This window comes from Sinocyclocheilus rhinocerous, unplaced genomic scaffold, assembly GCF_001515625.1.
Source record: "Sinocyclocheilus rhinocerous isolate Xijiao unplaced genomic scaffold, SAMN03320098_v1.1 scaffold1319, whole genome shotgun sequence".
In the NCBI taxonomy this organism is placed as follows: Eukaryota; Metazoa; Chordata; class Actinopteri; order Cypriniformes; family Cyprinidae; genus Sinocyclocheilus; species Sinocyclocheilus rhinocerous.
Window position 1 is genome coordinate 452754 of NW_015650691.1, and position 20900 is coordinate 473653.

The 20900-nt window shown below is 37.4% G+C and overlaps 1 protein-coding gene across 1 annotated transcript; it reads left to right on the forward strand.

The window, feature by feature from the left end:
* The first annotated feature begins 451 nt into the window (after positions 1–451).
* Positions 452–14676, forward strand: LOC107712123 (heterogeneous nuclear ribonucleoprotein U-like protein 1). The gene is made up of 15 exons (XM_016517267.1): positions 452–576; positions 993–1250; positions 2262–2684; positions 3321–3501; positions 3574–3647; positions 7814–7953; positions 8042–8141; positions 8305–8417; positions 8539–8805; positions 9242–9364; positions 10243–10482; positions 11274–11490; positions 12666–12844; positions 12938–13117; positions 13673–14676. Exons 2-15 carry the CDS (start codon positions 1034–1036, stop codon positions 13802–13804), a joined length of 2586 nt encoding a protein of 861 aa, XP_016372753.1. The 5' UTR covers positions 452–576; positions 993–1033; the 3' UTR covers positions 13805–14676.
* Positions 14677–20900: the final 6224 nt, after the last annotated feature.

Here is a 20900-nt window from a genome sequence, read left to right on the forward strand (position 1 = left end):
TTATAATTGAAAAAGTGGATATATGGAGTAATACTAATTATTAATAGTTTTGTTTATTTGGGAAGAAAGTGTTGCATGGTGCTTTTAACTGGGACAAAAACTTTATTTGATAATATTTTTGATTATCAATTTATATTTGATAATATCCATCTTTATTTGACCCTCTAACTCTAGCACTTTCTATTCTATTTAAATGTAAAACATAATGTATTTAATTCAACTTTTGATTTTTGTTGAACAATTTTGATCTATGTACCCTTTCTAACCAGAAACCCATTCTCTGCCTGTTCTCTGTGAATTACAGCAGTACTTTAAATCTCTTAGAATAATAACAAAGATATGATTTGTTGTATTTGACACGTTTACGTTGTTTTTATATGAACATTAGAAAGGCTGCGTATGACGAATATGATTGGCTACAGCGGGTCATACAGACAGCAGCTTTAGCCAATCAGCTGCAGGGACCGAGAGCGCTCAGACCGTCGTGAGGCGGAGGAAGTGGGCAACCACGGTCACCCTCCATCTTCGATACCTTCGTAACGACAGTTTGCTTGAGGGAGAAACTGACAGAAAAAGGTAAATATTGTGTTTTCTGCGCATACGAGGTAGTATGTATGTTCAGTTAGTGACTTAAAATTATATTTGATTCATTTAGAGTATGCATGTGAGGCGTGTGGATTTTGCGCGCAAATTACTTGACTCCATAGTTCGCTGCTATGCTAAGTGTGCAGACAGCGGATACAATGAAACATGACAATAGATTGTTTTGACACTTAAACGAATGGATTTTGATCTATGCATGTTGTTGCGTTTGATGTACTAAAGCCTAAATACCCCTCCAAAAGAAGTGAAGTTGTTTTTTAGCTGCAAAGACCTCGGCCTCTGTTATCCTGTTAGCACGCAGGCTAATATTTGAGCGAGTGTGAAGATGATCCGCCGAGCGCGTACAGTAACCAATCAATGCATCGCGTGTGTTTACTCTGAATGTACAGGCGCACAGTTTGGAATAAACTGCTGAAGGGGTGCATGAATCATGAGCGGGCTGAATGTCAAAAAGCTCAAAGTCAATGAGCTGAAGGAAGAGCTCCAGCGGCGAGGCCTGGACACCCGCGGGCTGAAGGCGGATCTGGCGGACCGATTGCAGGCGGCGCTGGAGGCCGAGGCGGCGGGGTCTGCGCCATCGGACGAGCAGGATCAAGACTATGAGGCTGGCGGGGAGCCGGGAGAGGGCAATGATTATCAGGAGGAAGGTAATGCGTGTTTTCATATGTTTTGTCTTGGCTGTATTCTGAAGCTGCAATGCAGGCTGTGTTGTTGCGAATGGAGATGTGCTTCACAGAGATTAGGAGAGTCGTCTGGCAACGTGTTAAACCACCATAGGGGGACCCCTTCTGATGCAGGAAATACAAGAAGGGGCATCTAAAACGTGCTTCCATTGTCGTGGAAAACTACATTTTTAATTTTACAACAGGAAAAATCTGGTAGCATAAAAATATTTCAGTAAGACATTATTAGATTCTTAAAAGTCATGGATATTTTGTTGAAATTTCTTTTGTGTGAATTATCTTAAAATGATTTAATAATACTTAAAATCTTGAGCACTTTCAAATGACTGAAAAATTTAAGACAATTTTGCAACAAAAACATTGTGTGTGAGAGAGATTTTTAGTGATGCTTAGCTTCAAAATATATTTTTAGTAAATGCTTTGCTCAGTATTTTTATACATGTTATTAACACTAACCTCACACTAACACTAAACCCAATTTTACATTATATATAAAGTATATGTATATAAATAAAAGTACATGTTGTTAGTTATTTTTCAGTAATTGTGTAATTACACTGTAATAAGCACACCATAAAATAAAGTGAAACTATTGCAACATTGACATTAATGTAGAAAAAAGCCATTTGAGATTTCCTGGCATGGGAAAACTAATAAAAAAATTGAAAAATAAAATAACTTGTGAAATAGAAATGTAATAAAATCTTGAATAAACCATGGATATGTAGTTTGTTATACTCAGCTTTACATTGCTTTTTGTTGTTGTTGTTTTGGAGTTGCTCTTTGTGACTAGATTATCTTTAAAAAATTGTAAAAAAAAATTAAAAAGTCAAATATATACACACACACACACATATATATATATATATATATATATATATATATATATATACACAGGTGCATCTCAATAAATTAGAATGTCGTGGAAAATTTATTGAGATGCACCTGTATATACATATATATGTGTGTGCACAGAATTTTCAGCCAGGGAGCAAGATTATGGAGAAGAGGCCAAGGCACAGTTTGATGATGGAAACAGCACAGACCTTTTCCAGGGTGGATTTGATGATCAGGGAACCGAGAGTAACGAAGGCAATGAGGACAGCACCGAGACCCCCATACCTGGTTTTGGAACAAGTGATTATTCATCAGACGCAATGACAGGACAGATGACGGAGCAGTGCTCCGATGACCAGGATGAATTCCAGGAGCCTGAGGCCAAGAAGCCGTACCCTGAGGAACCAGCCAGGCAGCACTATAAGCAGGATGAGGTGAAGCAGGAGTATGAGGAGACTCCTTCACATGCGCAGCCACAGGGTGAGCAGAGGTTCGACGAGCCAGCGTCACGGGAGATCCCAGAAGGAGACTCAAGTCAACGCAGCCAGCAGAAAGAGTCCGGTAAGTCTGTTCAAGTGTTGTACCATTAAACTAGCACATAATGCTCTTGATCAAGTCGGACTGTGTGCCGTTAGTTAATATTATGCTGAAGAAAACAAGAAAAAATTGTTTTCATAAAGCTGTTAATGTAATTCCACAGAGTCACTGCATTAAAATGGTCGAACTAGAGAATTCATCACTTGTGGTTTAAGCTTCTTTTTTGTGCAAGTTGACTTTAAAGTCAGTTATAACGTAAATTGTGCTCTAGAGTGCTTTTTCTGGAAATATTTTTCCCATAGGGATTTTTTCAAAGTCAATAAGCCATAAACCAAGCCAAACAGCCAAAAGGTGCATCATAACATTACAAACTTTTGGAATTTTCTCTACAGTGTCATGGGTAATGTAGTTTTTCACCAAGAACTGTATTATTTTAAAAACAAGTTGGATTAACGTGAGCAGATGGCTTTAACAAAAGCATATGCAATCAATTAACAACCTTAGAGTTCACAGCAGAATTATCAGTAATGGTTAAAAATCACTATGCCCTATAGAGAAAATGAATGGAGTTTTTACTTCCAGAACTTCTGACTGTTGCACTCTATTACCACATAAATATATCTGATGTAGCTTATGATATATTTATCCAAATCTTTGCAGAGAGTGATGAGGTGAAGACTGAATATAAGGCCGACGAGGATGCTCCACAGCAGGCTGAGCAGGCCGGTGACTGGGATGCACAAGCCAAATCAGAGGATGATAGATACTCGTCATACAGTCGCAAGAGGTCATATGATGATAGTCGAGGATACGGTTACTATGAACATCGTGAGGAAAGGAGGTAAGTTAGGTCTCATTGGATTTACTTTTTTTTTGTATTGCTCAATCTCATAGTTCTCTTTGGTTATTATAGGGGAAGGTCACCACAGCCCCCAGCTGAAGAAGAAGAGGAAGACATTGATGATAAACTTGTGGTCATTGACACCTGTGAGTATAATTAAAGAGAGATGTTCTTGTGATGGAGCTGTTTGTATTTGCACTAGGTGTGTAACCGTACACAAAAGTCAAAAGTTATGGTTCGGTATGTTTTCAGTACAGCAAAGGAAAAAAACAAAGTGTTTACACTTTTGGATGCAAAATATTTTAGTCAGAATTATTTTGCTCCCATTCTACTTTGCTCCGTCTATTTGTCTGGCACATATGTGTGCTGGCACTCGTTCGTTAAAGTCTGCAAAATGAAACGTAGACTTGCTTTCTGTATGGTTACTCATTTATACAAAATAATTACAACCATCAGATGTACTGGTAACATTTTATTTTAAAGGTGACATACCATGAAAATCTGACTTTTCCAGGTTTTAAGTGCTATAATCAGGTCCCCGGTGCATCTACCAACCAAGGAAACGTGAAAAATATTAACCCAGTAACTTCGTTTTGGTAAGCCTTTTTCTGCAAGCATCTGAGGAAACGAGTGTATCAGATTTCGCTCCCTTGGTGACGTGGCAAAGGGATCTAATTATAATATTACCGCCCATTAATCTGTAAGTTTTCACCCACGGCGCCGTCATTTGATTTCACAAGCGACAACGGTGTATTAGTTCTAATGTCATGGTCGAAAGTTTGAGCAAAACATGCTAACTGTTCTGCCTTTGTCTGCACAGACCAGCACAGAACACTATTTAGATCTAAAATAAACCACATGATTTCAGCGCGATAAACATGAAAATCAGAACCATAACAGATGTTTTTAGGAGGTCTGAGCTGTAATGGCACAGCTCTATTCTGGAAAAGGGGGCGGGGAGCAGCAGCTCATTTGCATTTAAAGAGACAGGCCCGAAAAACAGCATGTTTCTGCTTCCACTCAAAATAAGCATTTTCAAAATGATATAATGACAGGCAAAGCAGCATCAGTCTAAAAGAGATTCATCTGAAAGTTACATTTATTTTATGACTTATACAGGCATATGGGGTAACACTTTATTTTAAGGTGTCCTTGTTACACTTTACATGTACTTACTATTGTAATAGCAATAAATTATGCATAATTACATGCAAGTAACCCTAAGCCAAACCCTAATCCTAACCATATAGTAAGTACATGTAGTTAATTATTATTACTCCGTACTTAAATGTATAATTACACTGTAACAAGGACACCTTAAACTAGTTTCCCCCAGAAGGTCCAGTTATGACAATCTGATTAAACATTAAAAAAAAATGAAACAGAATGCATGGATGAATTGTTCACAACAATGTTATTATTGTTAGTTAAAACTAAAACTATAAAAAATGTGTTAATTAAAAAACAAACAAAAAAAGCATTTTATTTCAGCTAGTTGCCAAGGCCACAGAGCTGAGAAATGCATTAAAGGGTTAGTTCACCCAAAAATGAAAATTCGGTCATTAATTACTCACCCTCATGTCGTTCCAAACCCATAAGACCTTCGTTCATCTTTGGAACACAAATTAAGATAATTTTGATGCGTTCCATGAGCTCTCTTGACCCTCCCATAGACAGCAAGTGTCCTTACACGATCACACACGGCTACGTTGTTTTCGTGTGGCACAGCTGACACAGAACAACATAACGCCGTTTACGTTCAGTGGATACTCTCCAAAATGGCGCTAGGGTGACACGGAAAAAGTCTTTTTTTTTTATTTTGCGCACAAAAAAATATTCTCATAGCTTTGTAAAATTATGGTTGAACCCCTGATGTCACATGGATTATTTTACCGATCTCCTTGCTATGTTTCTGGACCTTGATCGTGTAAGGATCCTTGCTGTCTATGGGAGGGTCTGAGAGCTCTCAGATTCCATCAAAAATATCTTACAGGGCTTAAAGTTCTCCGGCGTGCAGCGTTTGGCTGCGGAAAAAAATTGTTCTACATTTAAAAAAATATATTGTTAATTGATATCACTTTCGAGTCCATGGGCCTGTTTAAACCAGGTCATTTCATGCGTTTTCGCTGATTGGATATATATCTGATTTGTTAAAACGTTTCCATTTACACTTGGCCACATAAATGTGTCGTCGCAAAACGGATATAAATCCGATCTTCAATTCCCGCGCTATATTTAAATTTAACTGAGTGCACATCAACGAAATCAAAAGATAAGCGCTGCATTTTATTAATTATCCGCTCATTTCAAGATCAAAGCCCGCAATAGGAGAGCGTGCGGCATCAGCACTGGAAAGATATGTTAGTCACACTAACTTTTAATGAAGATAATTGTGTGTTGAGTGTCTGCGTCTTACTTTCAGTTTCATTCGCGGCAGTTTGTTTCATTTGGCTTGCTGAAGAGATGCTCAGCTACTCGTCCGCGGCAATGCGTGTTGCATTAGCGCAGTCATATCTGACTACGATGGTATGAGAGGAGCACAGCTTTCACTCTCAACCAAACTAACATTACTAGCCAATCAGAATGTTTTGCTCTTATAAACACGAGACGCGCATAATAGTATCCAACTGCGGAGTTGCAGCCCTGATGAATGGAGAAGCGCGTCAAAAAGCTGCGAGGCGCAATGGTCAAAGATCTAGCGCATATTTAAAATCTAGCGCATATTTACATAGAATAACTAATTAAAAAGCAACGGAGTTTTGTAAACAGCTCAGAGTAATCATGCCATCTCCATAAAATGATATGATTGCCAGAACAAATTTACTGGGATTTTTGAAAAGGTCCTGTTCACACATGATCTATTAATGGTAACTTACCAGTAATTTACCAGTACTGTATGTGTGAAAGGGGCTAAACTCTTCCTCTGTATATGCTGTGAATTTAAATTGCTTAACGTTCATCTGGAAAAACAGTGTGCATTATCTCACTAGATTTGTAACGTAAATCATTTATAAACCTTTGCCAACACAGGAGAATACATCAACCTATGTCTAAATATGCCATGTATTGTACATCGCGATTTCAAAATAAAAGTTTCTGAGTATGCATGCGGCCAAATATTAAAATTAAATGGATTTAAACAATGTTTAATCACATTGTAAAGTGAAATGTCACCAGGCCGTTGGTGCCCTCTGCAGGTATTTGTTTTAATACATAATGTATTTAAAGGGGTCCTATTATGCTCTTTTACAAAGCCTTGATTTTGTTTTGGGGGTGTACTAGAACAGGCTCTCATACTAGATTGTTCGAAAAACACATTATTTTTCACATATTTTACATTATTACAACACCTCTCTCCCCATTCTGGCACAAACGGCTCGAATAGTTCCTGTATCAAATGTGCTGTGATTGGTTAGCTGGGCCCAGTGTGTATTGTGATTGGCAGCACTCGGCGTCTGGTCGGGAAATGTCATGCCCCTTACCATAGCCGCCTGCGAGCTTCAGTGTAAATATTGCTCAAAATCAAATCAATTTGAGCGCGATTTTAAACCCGGATGATTGTAATCACTCTTAAGTTCGTCTGCCATCAGCTCACTCTGTGTCTATCACTATTTTTCAGATGTGTTCGGAACATCAAAGTACATCAATTTAAACAATATTTTCTCATCCTAGGCTGGAATTCACAGAGAAGTTCCACACATGCAGTGGTTACGCATACATGTCAAGTCGAAAGTCCTGTACCAAAATATTTCCATTTCACCCCAATTTGGAGTGATTTCATACCACACAGCATGTTCACAGTGTTTGTGTGAAACACCGAATTGAACAGACAGAGAGCAGAATGAAGATATTTGAGATTCAGGATGTCTATGATGTAATCAGATTAGTGGAATATTAAACATAAATCCACAATAGAAATATATTCACATCTTTATTGCGTTAACTGTTATATTGTTAATGTATAACTAGAGGTTACCTACATCATTACGGAAAAACATCATGTGATTATCTTGGAAAATCATATGATGATCAAGGAAATATCTCTTTAGTAAACAAATTAGGCCATTCATAATCTTTTTTTTACCCAGTATGAAAAAATAAATAAATAACAAATGCAATGAAAATGTATGTAATACCAAGTACTAAAAATGAAAGTATCTGTACAATACTTGGTCTGGAAAAAAGTGATTCAGAGCCTCCTTAATTTTCAGGATTCCTGGTCTCAAAATGAAGGAATAGTTTGTTCATTTTAAATGTGCTTGATAGTGTTATATTCGCATTACAGAATGGCTGCTTCTTTGTTTGTCTCTAGATAACTGTGACCTGCACTTCAAGGTGGCTCGTGACAGATACAGTGGTTACCCTCTGACCATTGAGGGTTTTGCCTACCTGTGGGCAGGTGCTCGAGCCACTTACGGTGTTACCAAAGGACGTGTGTGCTTTGAAATGAAGGTAACAAAGATGCTATTTAGTGTTTGAAGCCATGTTTGAGTGCCTGAGATGGGTCACAAAGATCTTTATTGTCCTGTTCCTTGTTTAGATAAATGAGGAAATTTCAGTAAAGCACCTTCCTTCGTCTGAGCCTGACCCTCACGTGGTGAGAATCGGATGGTCCCTGGATTCTTGCAACACTCAACTCGGTAAATGACCAGACTTACAATAACCTTGCTTCAAAGCATTTCTAACACCTGATGCAATTTTCTTTAGTAAGATTAATCAAAATGCTGGATAGATGTTGCTGGAAAGTGTGAGTTTTTTTTATTTTTTATGCTGCATTATCATTTATGTTCCTTCATGTTACAGGTGAAGAACCCTTCTCTTTCGGCTATGGAGGAACTGGCAAGAAATCCTCCAACTGTAAATTTGAAGACTATGGGGAAAAGTTCAGTGAAAATGACATCATTGGCTGCTATATTGTAATTATGCTTTTCTCTCATACTTCTAGATTAGATTACACATAATGCAGCTTAATATGGGCTCAGAGACTATTATTAACCATATCTCTTTTCTTTTTTCCACTTGGATTGTTTTCCATAGGACTTTGAAAGCAGTGAGGAAGTAGAAATGGCATTCTCCAAGAATGGCAAGGGGCTAGGCCCATGTTTCCATGTCTCTCGAGAGGAACTGGCCGGCCGTGCTCTTTTCCCACATGTATTGGTGAAGAACTGTGCCGTGGAATTCAACTTCGGACAGAGAGAGGAGCCCTTTTTCCCTCAGCCAGAGGGCTTCACCTTCATTCAGGATATTCATCTAGAAGAGAGAGTCAGAGGGACACTGGGACCTGCTACTAAAGCTGATTGCGAGGTTTGATGTGGAAATGAACTTTTAAGAAAAATAATAGTGTACTGCAGTCTAATCAAAAAGGATTTTATAATGAAAGAGAATTGTGTTTTTAAATTTTCAGCTGTGGATGAAATGTATGCATCTATAATGTAATTCCATGGAGACTAATAATTTTAGCATTTGTTGGAAAGTTATGCCATTATTTGATGTCTTTAAAATTGTCTACCTTATTGTAATGTGCCAAATGACTATAAATAGACTGGACAATTAATTAATTCTTTTCAACAAAACCTCATCTTTGTGAATTAGCTATGTAATTATAGCATTATAACGTTTAATACATAGCAGTAAACCAAATGTTTACATTTAAAAGACATGTACGTGAGCAGTGGAAAGAAGATATTGGTGATACCTAGCTTGTAAAATGTTGACTCCATGTTTTCTTTCTCTTCTTTAGATCCTGATGATGGTTGGTCTGCCTGGTAGTGGAAAAACCACCTGGGCCATAAAACATGCTGAAGAAAACCCTGACAAGAAGTACAACATCCTGGGCACAAATGCTATCATGGAGAAGATGAAGGTATGCCTGCTGAATATAATCTCTGTTATTATGGCAGCTGTGCATAGTAAAGCCCTCTATGAAAGTTAGGTCCTCTTTAAAGTCCATGTGAACTGGAAGTATCTAGCAACTTTGCTTCAGTAATATTGGAATATTGAATAGAGGGTATTCTGTTACGCTTTTATTTTAGCTAGAGATCTACCGATATATCGATTTACCGATATTTTTCCCGCTATTTAAGCATTTTACAATAATCGGATATCGGTTTTGTAATATCGGATTCACCGATAAACGCCGAGAATTGCGCGCTGGATCACCATTGCAGCGCATCTGAGGGGAAACAAGACAACAACAACTTCACTAATTTTAGCACTCCTCCTCAGCATCCCTCGCTCACAGCAAACTATGGGTTGGTTTAGGATAGAGTGGGTAAGGATATTCTCCCCCCAAAAAAGGATATTCGATCTTTTTTTTTTCCCCTGTGCGTTAACTTGTACAGATTAATTATTTACCTTAAGACTAGCAATGTGAACTAATAAAGTAAATAGTGTCAATCTTTAAAGAACCACCGCTATAGCCATACACATTTAGACAGATGTCTAGGCAATGGATGGGCAACACTGGCCCTTGAGATCCACTATCCTTTGAAATGTAACTTCTACCTAATCAAACACACCCGCCTGTAATTTTCTAATAATCCTCCAGACCTTGATTAGCTGGTTTTAACATGGTCTGCAGGACTGCGGAACTCAAGGGCCAAAGTTGCCCACCCCTGGTTATTGGTTAAGACCAATAACTCATCTAGTTGTTCAGGCCATCCACCAATGAATCGTTTTGAAAATATGTAGTTATTCCAATCAAAGTCTATACACTAAAGTTTATTGCTCCGTTTCCATCAGGTCATGGGACTTCGTCGTCAGCGCAACTATGCCGGACGCTGGGACCTACTTATTCAGCAGGCCACGCAGTGTCTCAACAGGCTCATCCAGATTGCTGCCCGCAAGAAGCGCAACTACATCCTGGATCAGGTACTGCTGTACTTGCCTTCCTTTGCGCTGTCCTCACAGCTAAAAACCCTTCCCCTTCCTTCTCAGCCCTCCCCCCAAAAAAAACACATCCACTGCTGCTCACTGATGCACGTTCATTAATGCACTTCTGTTCTCTCTGTAGCATAGTCCAAAGTATTGGTTAGCCTATTGTGCTTCTGAAGACTTGTTTTTTTCCAGTCCTTTTTCTTTGTCCTGAACATGTTGCTGAATTATGATTTGTTTTGTTTTGCTTAAACGTTAAAAAAATCGAACAAGGAAAGAATGCAGTATAGTATGTTGCAATGAATATTTTTGACTTTATGTATTGCCTTGTTGTAAAGAGATCTTTGCCACACTGTACAAGTAGTCCATGACATTAGTAAGATGTTGAAAAACAAGTAATCACTGCCTGGTGAGTAAGAAAACGCCTTCTGTTGCTATGGTAACTGTAAAGAAAACAAGAGAACTTTTCATACCCGTCCCTCCTTCTGTTAAACCATTTTGCCAGATAAAAGAGCTCCTCTCACCTTTTTTTTTCATCTCTCCCTGCCCTGTTAACCATATTTTCTTGCATTGTCTCTCATGCCATTCCTCACCACTGCAAACAAGCTCAGATAATCAGGATTGAGGATAAGGATTGCTGTAATTGGCTCTGGCTCCAATTCACTTCAGCAACCGAGCAGTTTGTATTGGCTGTATTATTAAACGTTTAATAAATTTTTGGATGGCTGTCCTCAGCTAGGTACTTCTTAATTTGCAAGGACACCTTTTATCATAACACTCTTTTTCTGGCAACTGTTTTTAGTTTAATTTTCATTCCCCAAGACCCCCCCTACATTGTCCTCATATTCCTACTCTGGGACAAGTGTTTTCTTACACAGCTAAGGCAACGTTTGTCCTAGAGCATGTTAACTTTATCACCACATGCTCTAGTTCTCTCTCTTTTACTCTCTCTGTCCCCTCAAGCTGGCCCTCCTCCAGAGAAGCGCTTTGATAACCGCCAGGGTGGTTTCCGCGGCCGTAGTAACTTCCAGCGCTATGACAGTCGTGGTGGACCTCAGGGTGGCAGAGGTGGCTACCAGAACCGGGGCGGCTCTGGAGGTGGAGGCTACCGAGGAGGTAAGAGTCCTGAATTTGCTAGTTTTGTGCTTTTCAGATTTGGGGGCAGTAAATTATTATTTTTATTATTTTATTATTAATTTATTTATCTATGTATTTATTTATTTAGCTTGGACACATTAAAAAGTGACAGTAAAGACATTTATAATGTTATAAAAAAAAATATATATTTAAAATAAATGATGTTCGTTTCTATTTATGAAGGAATCCTGAAAAAAAAAAAAGTTTAAAAAAAAAAAGGCGCTACTTTCATGTCACATCGTGGACTTGCTTTCTCATTTCATACAAACACAACTGCCACCATTTTCCATATCACTTATGGATTGTACTGAAAATGATCTCCGAGGGCTTTGGTATTAATATTACTGCAGTATTGTTGCAGTGTTTGTATAGGCTAGTGTTGCCAAAAGTACCGACCGCCATACCAGTCAGTACTGAAATTTTAAAAACGTCCATTTCCCGCTAACATTTGAGCGCTGAGCGGATTCTTAAACAACGCTGACTGGCCATAGTGTGAACGCACTTAACAGATATGACTGTGATTGGCTACAATGATCATCGCTTCACACTCTTCACCAAGCACTCACACAGAAGCACACGGGAGCGTTTGAGAGCCGCGTCTTTTAGCAGATCCGTAATATATCTGCACATAGACTGATCCGCTGATAGAAGCGGCTTTCAAATGCGGCTTTCTTTTTAGCTAATCACAGTCATATCTGTTGAGCGCGTGAACACTATGGCCAATCAGCAGTGTTTAAGAATCCGCTCAACAGCGCTCAGATGTTAGCTATACCAACTGGTATCGCGGTCGGTAGTTTTGACAACACTAGTATAGGCCGATTTATTTAAACATTATAATGGGGTATTGTTTTTTTGTGGAAGCTTTAGGACAATATACAGGTAAAATTATCAAGTAATTCCGACTCAAATCAATATTTCATGTCAGCATATTTATATATGGAGAGAAGCCATGTTATAATCAGGATAATGTACAGTCAGCCAGCATCATCATAAAGAAAACTCTTCAGGGTTATAAGTTATTTTAAAAAACCCTGTCTGGGTTTATTTTGCAATTAATGATCAGCTTACTATACATTTATTCCTTCTTTATTGTTCTGCATTGATGGTTAGATTCTGCCTACAAGTTGTTGATAATCAGTCAACTAATTCATTAGGATACAACCGTGGAGGCTACAACCAGAATCGCTGGGGAAATAACCACAGGGATGGAGGTTCTGGAGGCCGTGGTGGATACAACCGCAATCAGCAGTCTGGAGGCAGTTACAACCACAACCGCCAGAGCTCCTACAACAAGAGTGCCTCTGGATCATCTGGAGGCTACAACCAGTCACAGGTATAAAGACATGGCTTACATTATCCAAGTTAGTTTTTGAATCTAACAGCACGTGTAGTCATTGCTTGCATCATATTTTCTCATTTTTTGTAGCCTCAGTCTTACAATCAAGGCTACAACCAGGGCTACAACCAGAGCAACTACAACCAAGGGTACAACTACGGCAACTACAGTCAATACCCAGGATACAACCAGAGCTACAGTCAAACTCCAGCACCCACAGCCCAGACCTACAACCAGCAGCAGCAGAGCTACAATCAACAGTACCAGCAGGTGAGAGAGTCTGTGGAAGAAACTGCATAAAGTCACCACGGGCAGAAATCCACTTTTCCATTAGGGGGCAATATCAATTTAACTATATTTCAATTTATTGCATTACCTAACATGCCAAGAACCTTTATGAATTAGTTTGGTTTTTACGCATTAGAAAATTAAGACTTTATGTTGGTTATTTTAGTAAATATACAAGCAAAGAACATTTCTCATCACTGAAGCTATTCCAAAGTTATACATTCTTGCAAAAACTGTTAGAATCACTGAAGCGGTCTCCACTGCAAAATGAATCTCTTACTTGCGTTGTATTTGCACTTTGTTGTTTATGATGAGAGAATTAATTCATGAGTGCAGACTCCTAAAAAGAAATCTGATGCAAAGTGAGCAGATCTAGATGTAGTGCCGCAATCAACCCTTTTCACATTTTAACTTTAATCATGACAGCTGTAATAGATTTAGTTTAGTAATTGTGCAGGGGCATTGTTTGCCCCCTAATCTTGAATGCATGTGCATGTTTTGCATGTATTTTTATACACTGTACCTTACTTCCCCCAGTACGCTCAGCAGTGGCAGCAGTACTACCAGAACCAGAGCCAGTGGAACCAGTACTATAACCAATACGGCAGTTACGGCAGCTATAACCAGCAGGGCAGCCAAGGCAGCCAGGGCGCCCAGGGAACACAGTAGTAGCATCGCAGCCGTTTCAGACGGCCCATTCCCCTAAGCAGCATTCCTCATGCCTTTTTTGTGCTCCTTCTCTTACCTAGTCTTATCCTTTTTTGCCTGCTCTCTGTAAACCTTTATTCTCTCCCTATTTAAGCCAACCTTAAAGGTAACCACATTTCTGTGGCCCTCCATTGCTCTGTTTGAGTTTTGGTGAGAAGTATCCCTTTTTTGCTCTTCTACTAAATATTTGTTTACATAAAGCTTGATCTTTTTTTCCTCTGTGTACTTGTAGATGAGAGGTTCGACATTTGATTTTAGTAATGTGTGGTTTAGTCCACTGCAAACAGCTCACACTATGATGTGCTTGAATGTTTCAAAATAGAGCAGGAGAAATCTGAGGAAGCTTCGCACGCTTAGATTTACATCTGATGTATAGAGTGAAAGAGAGGCAAGGTGTTTCTGTGTTCCAATAGTTTTACCACTGATTTTATTTTATTTTTTATCTTTTAAGATTAAAGAACCACATTTTGCGGTAGATGGTTATGGGTATTGTTCTGTGTATGATCATATGCCTGTATGTACACATCGATGTAAGACCATGTAACACTTTTGTCTAGGTACATCATATTGGAAATTTTAATAACCTAAATCTTGAATAACACTTTTCTGATGTCTCAAGCCTGTGAAGGTTATCATTTTCCTTTTTATATACCATTTTTCAAATGACTGATTGGTCTGATGCACATCTACTCCCAGATTAGTAATGATCCAAACTAGTTCCTGTGTGGATATGTTTTTACCTTGTGTCTTGTCTGTAAAGCAGTATCTGCATATGGTTTTGTGTCAAATCAAAACACATTATTTTGTATTTGAGAATATAATCAGACGAACCATCCTGTGTTCTGTGTTCTTGTTTAAATTAAGAATATGTGAAAGATGAAATATTAATTTTAATTTGTTGGCTATTAAGTCGAGACAAAGGATCAGCCATTTTATTCCAAAAATGTTTAAATTTGATTTCCACTATGATTTCCTCCACAAAATCCTAACAAACAAAATGCAGTTTGTGATGGTGCAAATAATATTGTGGAAATTTCTGAACATTTAAAAAGGTGACAAAATTAACAATTCCCATTTGATGCATATATTTCAACAATGTGGACATGTTTAATATACTAACCAAATTAACTAGGTAGAATGTAAGTAAAAACAAAACGCAGAAGCACATGAACGCAGAGTTGTGGGCGTGTCAGTGAGAAGACATGTCGGATGCAATATAGATTTGCAGTGTTGGTAAATTTGTTGAAATGAATAAAATTATTTTTTGTCATGTACAATAAAACTATAAGTTACATATACAAAATATTATATTGTATAATTACCATAGAGTATATAATGACAATTTACATCACCTTCATCAATTCAATAAAAACAGAAAAAGCAAAAACAATAATGCACATTCTTTATTCATCATTTTGTAGATGTAGAGTTAAAAAAAAAGTTTAATTTTATGTAGAAAAGTTAAATCGCCATCTTGTTCTGACCAAAGAGACTACTTAAAACTTGAGCTACTACCAAGAAAAGGAATGCAGAAATTGGACAACCTTGGATGCCTAGAGGTAACCGGATAAGAGGTAACGAACGAACTTTCCAGGAGGAATTAATGCACCATCTGTTACCCAACCCCTCCTGCTTTTGTAATGTGTACAGGTGTACCTTGCATCTGAGCTAAAGACGCTTCAACCTAGATTGATAACACTGCTTCAAAACGTCCTGCTCTGTCTGGTATTTTCATGACTGTCTGCTTTTTGAAGACGGCCACAAAATGAGGTGGGTTTGCTTGTCGAATTAAAGGTAGATATGCAATATATATATAGCGGCATTATATTTGATTTTTGACGGTACTGAAACGAGGATGTGAGGGACGGATGTTAGTGCTTTCAATGGAAAAAAAACTTTGTAGGTAGACAAAAACACCATAAAACTATGGAGACAGATCAGCCTCAAAAATAACACATTTGCAAAACAAAATTCATAAATGCACAGCACAATTTACATTTACAAAATCCGATTCGTAAATTCAAAACACAATTCATAAATACACAAGTAAAAGCATAAATATTTCCCCAAATGCTCACACAAATGCATCTTACCTAAATAAATTTAAAATGTTTACACAAATATGTATATACAAATTTCTTGAATTAATTTCCATCACACATGAATGATGTTACATGTATTTATGAATCGTTGAATCTGCATTTGCAAATCATCACACATGCGTGGACTGCTTTGAATTTGTGTGTGGTATTTTTGAGACCTTCCTGGCAGGTTAAGAATCATAAATATATTTTTTTTGGAGGATGTTCCGTTCAGCCAATCGCGGTGAGCTTTTAATCCACCAATCAAAACAAATGTGTTATTTTTGAGGCTGATCTGTCTCCATATAAAACAAATGTGAAAGTTGTGAGAATTATGGATCCACAACATTATTACAGTGCGTGCAAAGACTTGTAAAAAATCACATTCTCATTTTCATCCGCTTTAAAATCAATATGGCATGCATCTAACCTGACTGGTCTACACTGGTTGAAAGTCTTTTCACATCCTGTTAGCAATCATTAATTAAAGTGCTATTTCGTCCAATCATTGCATGCGGTCCGAATGCAACGATAAAAAAGAAGCGCGCTGAGAGAAACTGCCATTGTATAGGTGCATTTAATTTTTATTGTATCCAACAATGTATCCAATATCAGGAATTTAATGCAGATTAACATCTTGGAAGGGGAGTTGGTTATGGGCCGCATCACATCGCTGTTTATTCTTCCCATTTTCTGACAACAGAAATAGAAAAATATATAAATGAAATCAGTTTTATTGAGAAGTTGTCTGTATTAAAATACAGTATTTGAGCACAGAGTAGGAGAGAGCATTACAAACAAATGTAGAAGGCTGACGGGCAGAATGCAAATAAGACCAATGGCGTCATGAATATGCAAATTAGTGTATGGCATTATCCAGTGACATTCAGCAAGTTTTTGAGCCACTTTCCATTGAAAGAAATTGGCAACAGTTTTTTACACCTTTATTTATATAGCGCTTTTAACAATACAGATTGTGTCAAAGCAGCTTTACAGTATCAAATAGTGTGTAAATAATGCAAAAGGACAATAGTAAAAACTCAATTTTCAGTTAAAGGCAGTTCATCATTGAATTCAGTGATGTCATCATCCAGCTCAGTTCAGTTTAAATAGTATCTGTGCAATCAAGTCGACGATATCGCTGGAAATTATTGAGAATGCAGCGGACGTGGAGGACAATAGTGCGATAAGAGCTCACTCAAGTACTGAGGTGCTAAACCATTCAGGGCTTTATAAGTAATTAGCAAGATTTTAAAATCTATATGATGTTTAATAGGTAGCCAGTGCAGAGTTGACAGAACCGGGCTAATATGGTCTTACTTCCTGGTTCTAGTAAGAGCCGTGTGAGGCTATGCAGAGTAGCAGACAATTGCTAGAGTCACAGAGTAAGCATCTAATCATCTTGCTGCATGCATTGTCAAATAAATCAGCTTTGAGTACTAACGGTTCACTTTCATTCATATTGTAATGTTATGTGCTTTCTAGGGTTTAATTAAACTTCACTCACACTTAAGTAGACGAAACACATGCATACACATGCTAAGTAGATGTATACTACTGAATGCTCAGAAAACACATGAAATAACATTACATATAGGCTACTAACATCATGTTTAACATTATAATTGTTTTCTCTCTCTCTCTCTCTCTCTAGCTTTTGTTTTTGGGTTCATGACATTTCATGTTTTGTCGAAGTGAATTATTTCCTTTAAAATAATTTTATAATTCATTACATGTCACTTTATTCTGTAAAACTTTAGTTTGAATTGAATTCAAGTACATTAAAATAACAAATATTATTTTATGTTTTGGTATCTCAAACCCCCAAAATTTAAGGGAGTGCAATTAATTTAATTTAAAATAAAATACTATGGCAAATCACTTTTGAAACCTTCCCTATAAGCAAATTTCGCAAACTAGTAGTAGTTTTACTAGCTTTAAAGATATTGAGATAATACCTTTATTCGATTAATTAATAATATCTGAGATAATATCTTCATTTGATTAATTAATAATAATGTTTGCTGACTGGCTGCTGTTTGTAATAGTAAGGTAAGTTAGTTCTGAAAAAAGCTCTTGCATAATTTCAGCACAGATGCCACTTGGTTTTATTGATTGATAGTTTGATTAATTGATTGATTGATTAAAATGCAATGAAGACAATGGCTTGGAACAATGTTCTCGATTGCACCCTCAATGATGGCCTGTATGTACAAAGGACGCAGAGTTTTTGCAACATAACTGCAAATCATTTGTTTCTACTTTTCCTTTTTTTTTAGTCTTAAAGGTGGCTTAAAATCTAAACTGCTTCTGCAGGAGTGCCATTTTACTTGGTCTCTAAGCAGAGGTGTAAAGAGTACCTAAAAACCATACTTGAGTAAGAGTACAGATACCTTACAGTGAAAATTATTCCACTACACGTTACAAGTCACCAATTCCAAAACAACTTGAGTAAAAGTCTTAGAGTATCTGATTTTAACAGTACTTAAGTATTTTACTTATACTAAATATAGGCTCAAAAAATGCACTAGTCAAAGAGACATGCCAGTCAAAAACTGTAACATTGTGGAGAAGCAAAGCTAGGTCCATGCAAAATGTAATGTGTAACTGCAACACTCATTTCAAATGTAGTGGAGTAAAGAGTACAGATACTCATTCAAAAATGTAGTGAAGTAAAGAGTAAAAGTTGCTAATATCTTTGATACTCAGTACAACTACAAAGTACCCAAAAAGATACTCAAGTACAGTAACTAATTACATTTACTCCAATACTTTACACCTCTGTCTCTAAGAGAAGAAGATGACTTTGTTCTTTGTGATTTACTGAATCGTCTGGAGGAACAGATTCAGCTGGAATGTAAAGAGGCGAGAGTAACACGAGCTTACAACAGTCTTGGATTTGTTCAGTATCTCTATGGCAACCAGCAGGAAGCACTTGCAAATCTGCAGAAATCAGTGGAGCTTGCAAAAGAACACTACAAAGACAGTGATGAAGTTCTTATTGTTACCTATGGAGACCTTGCCTGGTTGCACTATCATATAAATGAGTTCTCTAAATGTGAAGAGTATTTGAGAGAGTTAGAGAGGATCTGCAGAAAAGTTTCTGGGAGATTCACTTATACTGTGGAGGTTCTCAGAGAAAAGGGTTGGACTTTTCTTAAATTCTCTAACAAATACTCGCATGCTGCAAAGGAATGCTTTAGACAGGCCCTTGAAATGAACCCGGATGACAGTGATTTAAATGCAGGCTATGCTATTGCACTGTACCGCACAACAAAAGACACTCCTGACTCTTCAGACTCACCAACAATAAAACAGCTTGAAAGAGCTATAGAACTTAATCCAGATGATGCTGTTCTACTACTGTTGTTAGCCTTAAGAATGCTGAATAACAGAGATAAGACATTCGAACCTGCACTGAAGAAGGTGATTGTGGCACTGAGGATGTCTCCTGAAAACCCACACGTCATAAGATACACAGCAAAATTTTTCCGCCAATTAGGAAACATGGACATTGCCATTAATCTACTAGAAGATGCCTTGCAGGCTACCCCAAACTCTGCCTTTATACACCATCAATTGGCTATGTGTTACAAAAAGAAAAAAACATACCTGGAAAAGAAACATAGGATGCATGGCAAAGCCAAGTTTAATGTTAAAGAGTCAGATGAAATACAGCAATACCTGGATCAGTGCATCTATCATCTGGATAGGGCAATTTCCCTAAAGCCGTCTTTTGTGAATGCCGTGGCAGATTTAGCACTGCATCACGGACAACTTGGCAGCTTCAAAGCTGACAGACTTTTTGAAGAAGCATTTAAATTGGCTTACAATGAAAAGAAACATCTGCAGGCAGTTCATTTTTTATGTGGCCAATACCAGCTCTACTACAAAAGATCTGAACCACTGGCCTTCCAACATTTCATGCAAGGTCTGAGGCTGCAACCAGAATCAGAGCTAGGCAAGTTATGTGAGGACAAACTTAAAACCATGATGCAACATCGTATTAAATGGCTGAAAAGCCCAGATGACGGCATGGTGTGTGGCATACAGGGATTCATTCATGAAGTAAAGGGTGAAAAACTCAAGGCCGAAGAGTTTTATGAGAGAGCCCTAAAAAATTGACAGAATTTTGGTAAATACAATCGCAAGTTTTTATTCAATTAATTTTGAATATATTTTACTTGGATTACTTGAAATACACTGGTCCCCAAAATGTAAAATTTGTCTAGCATAGGTGCATGATCACAGTCTTCCTGCTTTAGTGAAAGTTGATTGGTGGTTGGCTACCTGAATGAATAGCTTTTAAACTGAGATTTCATTTTTGAAATTTATTTTTGACATTGAATACCTCAATTTCTTTTCAGTTTTAGGTCACAGACATAGATTACACACTTTTTTTCAGAATTTACAATGTGAAATTCATTGGATCCTTGATGATGGTATGCAGTGATTCGCCATATTGCTAAATCCATTTATTCGAGATATACTTAACAGTGCCAATATGTTGTAAGATTTGTTTAATAAGACAGACTTTATTTAGTACTGATGTATTAATTCATTTGAAGATTACACTTTATGAGTCAAAATTCAAATGTTTTAAATTTTACTACTTTGTCACTTTTAGGAATGCATGCATCAGTGTATGTAAATGTAATTTAGGCATTGAGATTAACATTGTCAAGTTTTATGACACCATCTGTAGTCATTTGTCAGACCTGGATCAACAATTGTGAATGAAAAGATTTAAAATTTTAATATTAAAAATGCAAGTTAAACAGGCCTCAGTAACCATCTCTGCCTCATTCAGCTGCCTCTTTATTGATTTTGTTTTTTTGTTTTTTTACATAGGTGAAATTTTCACAGAGATAAGGATTTGGCTCATGAGTTTCAGTGAAACAGAAAAATCTGTTCTTAGCCTGATTTTTGATGGAGGAAGTTACGAAGTTGAGAGTGGTAGGATTAAGAATTTCAAA